The 13,051-nt window shown below is 32.9% G+C and overlaps 1 protein-coding gene across 1 annotated transcript in view; it reads right to left on the reverse strand.

The window, feature by feature from the left end:
* Positions 1-2,592: 2,592 nt before the first annotated feature.
* LOC129914505 (pancreas transcription factor 1 subunit alpha) overlaps positions 2,593-13,051 on the reverse strand; it is a 74,787-nt gene continuing 64,328 nt past the window's right edge. Inside the window, exon 4 of the mRNA XM_055993802.1 lies at positions 2,593-3,389. Coding sequence (XP_055849777.1) covers positions 3,136-3,389 — 254 coding nt within the window. The 3' untranslated portion in view covers positions 2,593-3,135. The remainder of the gene's footprint in view (positions 3,390-13,051) is intronic.

Below are 13,051 nucleotides of genomic sequence, written 5' to 3' on the forward strand. Positions count from 1 at the left end.
CGAGGTGTATCCCAAATAGAATAAAGAAAAAAAATATATTTTTTTTCATTTTATTTTTTTTTTTTGTTTGTGTACCTATTACATTTTATTTTTTCATTTTCTTCTTTGTTTTTGTTTTCGATCCAGACAAGTTTTGCTTCCGAAATTAAATTTCCAAACACATATTGAGAAAAAAACTTCTTACTTACTTGACGCATTTTGCTGGATTTGAACCTCGTACATCCTGATTGATAGTCCGGTACCTTACCCATCGAGCTACTCAGGTATGTATATAATAAAAGGGTTTCAAATTTGGACTAGTTGAAACCAGAGCTTCCTAAGGGCTTCGATTTAACTTCCTGATGAGTTGCACTATCTTAAAGAATATGGTGACCATTTGTGTTTTTTTTTTCAAAGTTATTATTTTTGGTTATTTTCTGTTTTTTTTTTTATCTTGTAAAAAATTACTTAATAAAGACTAAATAATATTATATACTGATTGTCAAACCATGTCATTATTGAGAAGATGAAAGAGAATAACTTGTTACTCAAGAACAATTTTTTCTGGAATATCTGAAAAATTCGGTTTTTTTAGACTTTCGAAGATTCACCCGGATGCCGTCAAATCCCATTTTTCCGAAGCAGAAAAAAAAAATCTTTAATTTTTTTGGGCTTTTGGCTTTTTCTTAAAAATTAGAGAATTAACTTTGGTTTGAACTTAGATAAAAAATCTAAAATGTCCATCACTATTTTATATTTAAATAAGTGGAGAAGATTAAAATCTTGTTTTCCTTTCTTCTCAACTTACTTGAATATGAACTCCGTGGGCGTGGGAATATAAAAAAAAACTCCGAATTGGTCAGTAAACCATTTTTAATATCACTATTTTAAACCAATTACCGATATGAAAAGATTCACTTTTTCATTTATTTCTTTATAACAATGAATAAAAAAAAACCAAAAATGGTCACCATAATGGCACTTATCCAAATATTTCTTATTCTCATGAGTTTGCCTGACAGTTTAAAAAATTTAGCTTGTACTCACTTTCACAGGGCTTCTAGAAATAAAATTAGGGAGCCTAACTTCGCTTAGGCAAACTTATAAAATTAAATGTTTTTTACAATGTTTTGCTTGTACTTAAAGGACCTCTACAAATATAAATAAATATCCCCTCACTTCGCTAAGGCAAACATATAAAACTAAAAGCTTTTCGCGCATGCGCCGGAAATTGAACTTCTTCTTTTCTCACACAGACATGCAAAACATACAATTATGTAAGTCGTTATATTTGAAAGTGATATTAAACATAATTTTCAATCAAAAACAATGATTCAACAATTTTTTAATTCAAATATTAGAATGGAGTAACTATAACACATTTATTTTGTGGAATATTTGTTTAAAAAGGCAAAACCGTTTAACTGAAATTCAACGTAATTTTTTTTTTTAATGAATATCACGACTCATATACTATTGACATAATCTTGGTAATATAGAACTATAATAATAAATGCATTTAAGGCAATTGTATAAGTTGTAGGTACTTCTACCATACTAAAAAACCTACCTAAGTCATTTTTGAGTCTAATAATTTTCGAATTGGATAAAAAAAATACATAGCATTCATAAAGATTTTGTAAGCAGTTCTAATACAATTTCTTTTGCAAAGCCATTTAAAAGAAGTCAGTTATTGGCTTTTATTTCTTGTGCTTCTACAATGGAATTTCATGTGGCCATATTGAAATTTAAACGAAATATTTTCACTAATGCTTGTAGAAATTTTTAAATTCCACTTGCACTAGGTTTCTAGGAAGCGGTTAACGAAAGTTAAGCCTCGGAAGTTTGAATTTTCGATTCACAAACTAAATACAAGCCCTGTGGAGATAATAGCTGCAAGAAATTAAAGATCCTAACCTTGTGGAAGTAAAATTGTTAGTTGGGACCGACAATACATACATACGGTCACAATAAAATTTGTATGCCTTTTAAGATGTGATTTTAAAGGGCGGCAAATGATACTTTTGCCCAGGGCAGGGGCAAAAAAGCTAAATCGGGCACTGCTGAGATGTTTGACAATCCGATAAATCTTGAGACATTTAAGCGTTTGATTATATTAATCTATAAGAGACAATAAATTAACAAAATCAGTGCATCTGTTTTGATAAAGTACAGTTAAAAAAGCCATCCTTACCTTTTTAACAAATTGAACATTGGTGTAATTATCAAAATCGTCATGTGGAACATCACCTGGATCTGCAGACAATGAAGAAACAAGCAACCTCGGACAATCGTTATGAAGGTGGCCCATCTGGTGTGAGGTGAAACAAGAATCCGGCGGACGAGTTGGCTTTGGACATGCACTTTGATAATAATACCATTTGATATAATACCACTGATATAATACCATTGTCTATTATTGCTAATTTTGAAAATCTCCATTTCGCGATTTGACCTTGAAAATCGCGACTTGCGGACTTGAGATTTTTCTAGATTTTTGATGTATGTTATAGAATGACAAAACGAAGATACTGAGTAAAAAAAATTTCTATTAACATTAATTCCGAGGTTAAACCCTTATTTGACTGGATTGTTTCTCGATACACATTTTGATTACTTATGTACATTTATATTTTTATTTCATTTTGAATAATCTTCAACAAAAAAAGCTCTTAAAATAAAAACAATACGTTCATTATTGACTCTAAATAAATTGTACATTTATGTACATACATACATATCGCACTAGTATTACAAGACTGTTGTAACTAAAAAAAAAAAAAAATTCTTGCTGAATCAGCGAAAAACTGTTTATTTACAAACTGTTCCAAATTATAAAAAAAAATAATTATTTTATCAAGTTCCCTTATAAAAATAAATCAACTAGCTATTCAGCAATTATTTAAAATATGTATATGTAAGTTATATAAATACAAATAATGTTATTGTGTACATTGTACAACCTCCTCACCTCAATTTAAAAAAAATGTTAAGTTGCTACAGTCTTATAATTCTATTGCGAGATGCATACATATAACACAGGTTAACATGACTAGAATTTCAGAAAATTAAATAAATATACAAATCATTTCTACAAGTTCTTAACTGAATTTTAAACCAAATATGTATGTATATTCGTATTTTTCTATTTTCACCTTACAATCCACCATTTGAGTGCGAGAACAATGATCCACGGCTATTTGGACTGAAACTTGCCGATGTCGGTGATGGGGATTCATCACTATTTCTACTGCTGATGCTGCCTGCATAGTGTCCAGCACCACCAGATGTCCTTCCACTTAAATGATTTGTACGAGGATCTTCCGGGGTCCAAACACGTGCATACAATTTACTCCCTGGGTATCGGTCACCCTTTCTATACCACGATAGTGAATGTGAAGATCCACCACCTGTGAAATAGAACGTAAATGTAAATTAATGAATTATTAAAAAATAAACATAATGGCGCAAGCGCATGTGTTGATAGTTAGTAAAGCAAAAACAATTAAATACTATTCATACGCACAATATTAGCTAAAAATTATTATGAACTAACATAAATACAAATTTTAAAAATCTAGTTAAAACATTAACTGATAATCACGTCTGTGGGGGAATAGTTTGTTCTATGAAAGTCAATGTCTATCTAAGAGTTCAAATTTTTGTAGGTGTTGAGATCCTCCCGAGTAGTTAAAGCCAAGGCAACCTAAAAAGTCAGGAGCGTCAGAGAGGGGGGGGGGGGGGGGTGGGTCAGCTCAGACCGACCAATTTTTTTTTCTTTAGAATCAGCATACCTACTTTGTAAAAAATATATATGTATATGCAGTCAATTATATTAATTCCGCGGAATGCAAATGGTCATTAGTTCCGATTCCAAACGAAAAAGCTACCACTGTTCTTTTTAAGACTCTTTCAGGAGAGAAATTTGTAGTTCAGAGTTTAAAATAGATCTGTTTTCCGTAAATGAAAACGTACTTGATCACAGAAAACATAAATATAAAGGTATGTCCCAACTAACAATTTTACTTCCACAAGGTTAGGTGATTCAGGAGTAATGTGCCAAAAAGCTAGAGCGTGTGGGTTGGGTCGAGACAAGAAAAAATCGTATGGGAGGGGGGGGGTCTATTCCCTTTCGTTTAGCGGGGAGGGGCAATCTAAAAAAAATTGACTTAATTTGGAAAAAAAATTATTAAAAATCAATACCATAGAGGAAGGAATACCTAGAGAATCGACTTCGGGAGGTTGTTCTCTTCGACCCTACAAGCTGCAATGAGGGAAAAAACTCCACAGTGGCTATATGTGGTAGTTTCCCCGTGCATTTAAAATGGCACTAGCACATTCAACTGTGGAGTTTCGCTCAATGCGCTCAGTGCGCAATTGAGTTGAACAAAAAAATTCGGTTAATTCAAAAATTGAAAAATAAAATTAAATTTTCAGAAAAAAATCTTTTTTTGACATTTAATCAATAAAAAATATATTAAATATTACTTTTTATTGCTTTTAGCATAAAAGTCAAGCAATATTAATAAACTTTATTGCTAAAAACTATAAAAATTAAAAAAAAAGTATAAGCGCACCCTAATTAAACCATGAAAAGTATAAACAGCGCCTAATTTTGCAACACACAAAAATAGCTCAAAGGTGAGTATTTTGACAGATGAAAATTATGTAAAAAAAAAAATGGGAGGCACAGATGAGAATACCTTATGTATTTTTATTTTGTAACTATGGGATAGCTGAGTGGCAATCACCAAGTCAGTTATATGGCCAGTCCAACCCTGGCAACAAGCGACTCTACGAGGAAGCAAAAATCATACCACTGGACAAGTATCTATTGCAATCGGCGAAGATGCTGGTAGGAAATATCGCCAACCATCCCAATCAATTGATGATAAGAATGACAGCCCAACAACGACATCCGGAACCTAGGTACCTTTGCGCTTTGGATATACTGGCTGAGAACATAATTTCAATGGACAACGAAGAAGCTAACTCTTACACCGACACCCAGTCGGTTTACTACCGTGGCTAACGGCAACTAAACCAACGCAACTCAACCAACGCAACTCAACCAACCCCACAACTGGACATCCGGGTATGAACACCCCTGGGACAACCTAGTCAGCAGATAGTAGGAGAGCTAGTGGCACATATGACTAAGATAGCTCTTGTAAGGCTGAAAACTCGTACAGTGGTAGTTTTTAGAATGCTAAGTAATAAAATCTTGGTCTGGCAGGCCTCAGCGGTGCACATCATATATATATATGACCTTGAAAGTGTAACTTTCAACTTTTTTTGCTCAAAATTTGACTTTAAAATCGATTATTTCAAAAAGTATTGATTAAAATAACTTGATTTAAAAATTAGTATAAAGTGTAATATTCTGCCTTTTGAAAAATGTATCACTCATATCATAACTGTAGGCGTTGCCGTCGTTTTTAAATCATTTTTTTTATTTTGAGTTACTTTTTTAGAAAATTGCCCCTCCCTCCTAAACGGGGGGAGATAGACCCCCCTCCCATAGTAAAAAAATGCTTGTATTTAACTCCTCTACAAGAATCCGTTACTAATTTTCTCCGCCCTAGAAAACCACTTTTGGTTCAGATTGTTATTTTTGTATTTATATTTTTTGGGGATATTACGATTACTAAGCCTCAATGGAGGGGGGGTCTATCTCCCCCGTTTAGGAGGGCGGGGCAATTTTCTAAAAAAAGTAACTCAAAATAAAAAAAAATGATTTAAAAACGACGGCAACGCCTACAGTTATGATATGAGTGATACATTTTTCAAAAGGTAGAATATTACACTTTATATTAATTTTTAAATCAAGTTATAGAACGACCTACCCTCATCGTTATACCAGTTGAGAGTTATATTTTCTGAAAGATAGTGTCTAAGAAAATAAATTGCACATGGGTTGCCAAGCGATATCCTGTCAAGGCATAGGGTTGCCAGGCCTTAAAGTTTATTTTTCCCTATTTTAGAATACGCCACCCTGCTTATATGGCAACCCAAAGAGTTATAAAAAAAATATGAAGTCATAGAAAATTTAATTTGAAAAATTTAATTTTCAGGATTTTTTTAAATTTGAAGTTTGAGTAGGGTAAACAAAGGTAAATTTAGAAAATGGGCAAAAATCTATTTTCTAAACAAAACGTAATAGAAATAAAATTGAAACTGGATTCGATAGATATTATAAAAACATAAAAGCCACACATACAAATAAAAAATGTAAAAAATCTACAACTCGAGATATGGTCTTTTTTAAGTCATGATACTCCAATTCGATATTTGAGAAATAATTCACCAAAAATCAGTATTACATTTTTTTTAATAATTTTTATTTGATAAGTTAGAAAAAATAAAATAACTTGACACGTATTTGTCAAATTTTTAATTTAACTTACCGTTTTTGCGGGGGGATTTTATGAAAAGGTGCTTATTTTCGTATTTCAGTATATTTTTTGGTGCCGTGAATAACGTAGCACCTTGGTACATAAGAAATAGCGATCTACATCGTGACTTACAAATAGAAACGGTTACAGAAGTTGTTAAAAAATACGCTGTATCGCATAATCAGAGACTGCAAAGTCATACCAATTCTGAAATGGTGTCCGTCTTGAATACAAGAAACCATGTTCGAAGATTAAGAAGAACCAAGCCTCATGAGCTTATGGTCTAAAAAGACATGGGAAAGTATTAAAAGTTTAAACTTCCCCCAAAGTGATTTTACAAAGTTAAGAAAGAAAAATCTGATGTCGATCTCTTAAGATTGGTCCTGATAAAGAGGTGGTTTTAGTGGTTAAGAGTCCCACACTACTTGGTGTCGAATACTGCCAAGTGTCTTTTGAAGATTTCCTCCCGTCAAAAAAAAAAAAAAAAAAAAAATTTCACTTTCAAAAGCGAAATAAGGCCGAATTTCAACATTCGGGCTTATTTCACAATGACAAAGTGAAATAACGCCGATTCGGCATTATTTCACTTTTTCGGTGAGGCAAATCCTGCTAAGTGGAGCTTAGGAAAAATTGCAATGTAACCACCTGTAGTCAGTTTGGTATTGAAATGCCATATTCTTGGCAAAGGGACATAAGGCCCATGGACATAACAGCACTTAATATTTGTGGACTTAAGTCCCAATTGAGTGAGACATAAGTTCCAAATTAATTGTCAAACTCAGGTTGGACATAAGACCCACAAATAAAAGATGGACGTTATGTCTCACTAACGAAGAATTCACAAATTATAAAATTATTTCCCAACTGGATTTGGGATAGTTACAAAATTCGATTTTGCACTTATGTCCCACCCTATTGGCACATACGCCTATCCAATAGTGTATCCAAAGCAGGACAGCATGTCCCCAGCCTACAAACATACTTCACTATTTATACGCCTAAGTCCTGTTTGTGTTATAACTTAGCAAACGCGAAGCGGAAAAAAATTTGCTTACATGAGAATATATTTTATTTTCGGAACCCAAACGCGAAGCGGAAAAAAATATATATAAATATATTCTCATGTAAGCAAATTTTTTTCCGCTTTGCCTTCCACCAATTAAAACAGGTGGGATTTATTCGTTTCTTATCTTTGTATTGTGATGACCGCCCTATTTGCGAGATAATTTTCAAAATGACCCGCGCTTATCATGCGAGGTTGGTTGTATTCAAAGTTTCTTTTTCATTTAAAGAATCTGAAACAAAACGCGAATAAAATAGAACAAAAGTTATTCTACATTATTATTTTATATTTCGAAAAGTGTGGGGCTTATGTCCCAGTTAAATAAAAAATATGTTGGGCTAATGTCTCACTCAAGTGGGATATAATTCTTAAATTAAATGTCGTCCCACTCAAGTGGAACATAACTCCCAAAAATAAAGAGTGGGCGTTATGTCCTTGGGTCTTATGTCCCTGCGCCACATTTTTATCACATCTTGAAATTTATCTAGGTTAATGAATAATTAAGAGGGATATAAGAAATAAGAGCCAAAACTTTTTTGGAACCTATACCTCGATGGGATGGACATAAGTCCCAAATTGGTATGGGAGCCATTGTGCCCAAATAAATTTGGGACTTATATGCCTTTGAAAATAAGAAAAATGGGTAACATACCGGTTAACTTGCGTCTGCTCTTATGCTGACTTTTCTAACATTCGGCCTTATTTCTCAGTTGGGACTCGGCGTTATTTCACTTTGACAAAGTGCAATAAGGCCGAATGTTGAAATTCGGCGTTATTTTGCTTTTGTAAAGTGAAATAACGCCGAATTTTGGAATTCGGCGTTATTTCGCTCGGCGTTATTTCACGGCACCATATTTTTACTTGCTCTATAGGGCAAGTATTGGTTTCGTGTCGAAAAAAAAATTTGAGGTTTTAATCAAAACCAACATTACGATGATGGAGAACTCCGAAAAAGTGGGTCTCGCAATTCCGTCCGTGTGTCTGTACGTCTGTGCGTCTGTGCGTCCATCTGTACACATTTCCACAGCCTAAACGGGTGGACGGTTTTTCTTCAAATTTGGTACAGATGATTTTTATGGAATTCTGAAAGTTGGTTTTTTTTTGTTTTTTTATATCTCTCTTAGAAAGTGTACCCCCCATACAAATTTTTCAATTTATACCAAATATCTCAAAAACGGCTCTAACGATTTTGATTAAACTTTGCAGACGTGATATTCAACGCGATTTCAATAAAACTGCATTTTTAGTTTTTTCAAAAAAAGTCAAATACAATTTTTTTTTTCAAAATTTTGCCTTTAAATGTCGGCTCTTCCACAAAAAATTTTTTAATTTATACAGGGTGTCCCAAAAGTAATGGATCAAACGAAATATGCTGATAGGCCAACTTTAGGGCTCTCAGAATTTAGTAACTTGTTCATCCCAAATCCTTACGGTTTTCAATTTAATGCAGTTTTTGTGAATTATCGAAAAATCTCGACTTTGCAACAGTATTTTGCTTCCTCCAGTCATAATTGATTTTTGTTTTTTACAATTCTTTCACTAAAACATTGCCTAATAATAATAAATAATTATTTAATCAAAATATTTTTTATTTCATACGCCATTTTGCTGCAAATTAATGAACAGTTCCATGTTTTATAAAAACTCAATTACTTAATTTTTTTTCAGAGCAACACACTGCAAAAAATTTGTATGGTGTGACACAGGTTAATTATTTTAAAAACTTGCCGTGTTATTGCACTTTTCAAAAATGTATAAAAGTTTCCAAACTTGATGTTAGAACAAAAGATATTACAATTTTAATGCAACAAAACAGGCCTTTTCAGAGAAAAATAACAAAGAAAAATAAACACATTTCCTCGACTGTTGTTTGTTTATTTCTTTTTGAATAAAAGCCTCGATTTTTGTTTGTTATTTTGCTCTGAAAACCCTTGTTTTTTTGCATTAAAATTGTAATATCTTTCGTTCTAATTTGAACTTTGGAAATTTTTATACATTTTTGAAAAGTGCAATAACACGGCAAGTTTTTAAAATAATAAACCAGTATCACACCATACAATTTTTTTTCGGGATGTTCCTCTCAAATAAAAGTAAGAAATTGAGTTTTTATAAAACATGGAACTGTTACATAGTTTGCAGCAAAATGGCGTATGAAATAAAAAATATTTTGATTAAATAATTATTTCTTATTATTAGGCAATGTTTAAGTGAAAGAGTTGTAAAAAACAAAAATCAATTATGACCGTAGGAAGCAAAATACTGTTGCAAAGTCGAGATTTTTCGATAATTCACAAAAACTGCATTAAATTGAAAACCGTAAGGATTTGGGATGAACAAGTTACCAAATTCTGAGAGCCCTAAAGTTGGCCTATCTGCATATTTCGTTTGATCCATTACTTTTGGGACACCCTGTATAGAGCCAGCTCTTAGAATCTACAACTAAATTAACATAAAAGTTCTTTGAACTGCAAGAGCAAGTACGTGCGACCCCAGTCGTGCATTTTATTTATATCACTTTATAGCCGAAGAGCGCTTATAGCCAGCACCGTCTTGCGACCATTTGCCAACACACAAGTGAGTTATCCGGCTCATCACTTAGTGCAGTGTTAGTAGTTAGTAAGCAAATAATAACTACAAAAAACGTACACTAAGAAAAAAACATTGAATTCAATATTAGATAAAACAAACATTAAAGAAATACAAACAAAATAATTACTTGAGCAACAAAAAAGACATAAAAATAAACACAAACATTTATGAGCGTGGTACACTGGTTTTTAAGACAGTTTTTAATCTATTTTTATTAAAGTTTAAATCAAAAAGGTTTGAATTTAAATTTAGAAGTTTACACATGCGTGTTAAAGGTTCATGCAAGCCATAATTTGTTCGGTGTGGTGGAATATTCATTAAATCCAAGCATCGGAGGCTATAAGCACCCCCTCGATAGTTAAAACCAACAGAATTAAGTAAATTTGGTGCATCAATTACGCCTGTGATTAACTGGTGAATGAAGATTATGTCATTGTTAACCCTTCTTTGAGCCAAAGTTTGAATCTGAAGGAGATTAATCCGATGTTCATAAGGAGGAAGATTATAAGGATCAGACCATGGCAGTCCTTTTAAGGCGAAACGAATGAAATTACGTTGTACTGATTCCAGTCTTACATTATGGGTCTCGTAAAAAGGAGTCCAGACTTGCGATGCGTACTCAAGGTGGGGGCGTACTAAACAATTGTAGAGGGAAAGAGTCACATAAGGATCTTGAAATTCTTTTGACCAACGCTTCACAAAACCTAGCATAGAGAAGGCCTTATTTACGATGACGTTGATATGGTCGGAAAAATCAAGGTTATAACTAAAATTAACCCCTATGTCTTTAAAGCTCTGAACACGCTGTAATTTGTGTTGGGATATTTTATATTCATACAAACTAGGAGCACGTTTTTTAGAAAAAGTCATTGTCTGACATTTTATTGGATTCAAAACTAAGCTATTCTTACTACACCATATAGAAAAATGATTAATGTCCTCTTGCAGAAGCCTCCGATCATTAACCGATTTGATACTTTTATAAATTTTCATGTCATCTGCAAAAATGAGAATTTCGCTATGGTGAATACATAATGGGACATCATTTATAGCTAGAATAAAAAGAAGAGGTCCTAAATGACTTCCTTGCGGAACACCTGATTTTGCGATGAACGATTTTGAGAGAGCGTCTCTGAACTTCACTTGATAAGATCTATTTTCAAGATAAGAAGAAATCCAATTAACGAAGCCTAAAGGGAAACCTAGAGTTTTTAATTTTAATTTGATAATGTCATGGGAGAGTTGGTCAAAAGCCTTAGAATAGTCCGTATAGATACAGTCAAGTTCCTGCCCACTTACTAACGTATTTGAGCACTTATGTAAAAAAGTAAGCAAGTTTGTAACCGTCGATCGTTTTTGCATAAAGCCATGCTGTTGAATGCTTATAATTCTTTTACAGTGGAACGCCAAGCTATCGCAAACAACTTGCTCAAAAAGCTTTGGGATACAAGACAGCTTAGATATGGGTCTGTATATTATATTGGATTTATCTCCTTTTTTAAAAACAGGAGTAATAAACGCTTGTTTCCAAATGCTAGGAAATTTACCTAACTTGAGAGATAATTCAAAAATAAGTTTAAGTGGAAGAGATAAAATTGACTTACAATTTTTCAAAACTGCTGGAGGAATACCGTCTGGTCCGACAGAAAAATCTTCATGTAGTAATGAAAGAAAATGGGATACTTTACAAGTATCAATTTGAATATTATTAAATATAACTTGTGGGCAATTTTCTAAATAACGGAAGTAATCTACATCTACATTGGCGGGTATGTCAATAAAAGATTGACAGAAGTTAGTCGCAAAAGCATCGCAAATATCTGAACTACTCTTTAAGATGTTGTTTTTATAACTGATTTCTTTTTCATATTAACAATTTTCCAAAAATATTTAGGATCTTGCTTGAGACTACTTTCCATATAACTAAGATAATCTGCATATAAGTTATTAGAGAGGGTTTTAAACTCTTCAAAAAGTGACATATAAATTTCTTTATTTCTTGGGCACATAGTTCTTAAATAATTTTTCCAAGCTTTGTTTCTCTTATTTCGAAGAATTTTTAGCTCTTTTGTATACCAAGGATGAGAAACGTTAGAATATTTCGATCTTTTTTGTGGGACTATTTCGCTTATACAATTGTTTAAAACACGGTAAAAGTGAGAAACAGTTATCTCAATGTCGTCCGAAGTGGGTAAGTTTTCAATACCAGATGTATTGAGAATGTCGGAAAGTTGCTGATAATTAGCCTTACGAAAGTCAAAGGCAAACGAAGTGTCTTGAGGATTACTATTTTCAAGTAAATGATCGCCCAAATCCAAAAAAATTTCAAGGGGAGGGTGGTAAATGTCTATGTTAGATATGGAAGTGGAAGCTTCTGTCACTACCGTATTAACAGCGTCAGATGAAAAAACTAAATCGAGTATTCGATTTCTAAAATTTTTGATACAGCTAACTTGCTGTAAGTCTGTAGAGATAATATTGTCCAACAAATGAAGCTCCTGTTGAGATGAAGTCGAAGAAGCTTCAAAGTAGGATTCGTCTTCTGATGGGACCCACTCTATATTGGGGAGGTTAAAATCACCTAATAAAAGAATTGAACTGTCTAGATCAGCAATTCCAAAAAAAAAATCTAGTGCTATTGAAAGTTCTGCAAAAGTAGAAGGGGGAGTTTTAGGTGGGATATAAATATTTAAAACAAATAGATGTCTTGATTTTACTAGTATTTTAATGCAAATTAGTTCAATGTTAAGTTTAAAGGGAAATGTTACAAGGGATGAATAGAAATTATTTCGAACAGCTATGAGAACTCCACCTCCAACCGGGCTCTTAACGTCGAAATGACAATCTTTCCTGTAAACTAAGAACTCTTTGTCGAAAAGTTCTGTATCTAAAATAGTAGCGTTCAACCATGTTTCAGTGAAGGCGAGAAGGTCATATGGAAAAGCTTGAGAGTTATTATAAATTTGAGTTGTTTTAATGCATCCTGTCAAGGCATAGGGCCACGCTTTAAAGTTCATATTTTGAG

Source organism: Episyrphus balteatus, chromosome 3 (genome assembly GCF_945859705.1).
Source record: "Episyrphus balteatus chromosome 3, idEpiBalt1.1, whole genome shotgun sequence".
Taxonomy (NCBI): domain Eukaryota; kingdom Metazoa; phylum Arthropoda; class Insecta; order Diptera; family Syrphidae; genus Episyrphus; species Episyrphus balteatus.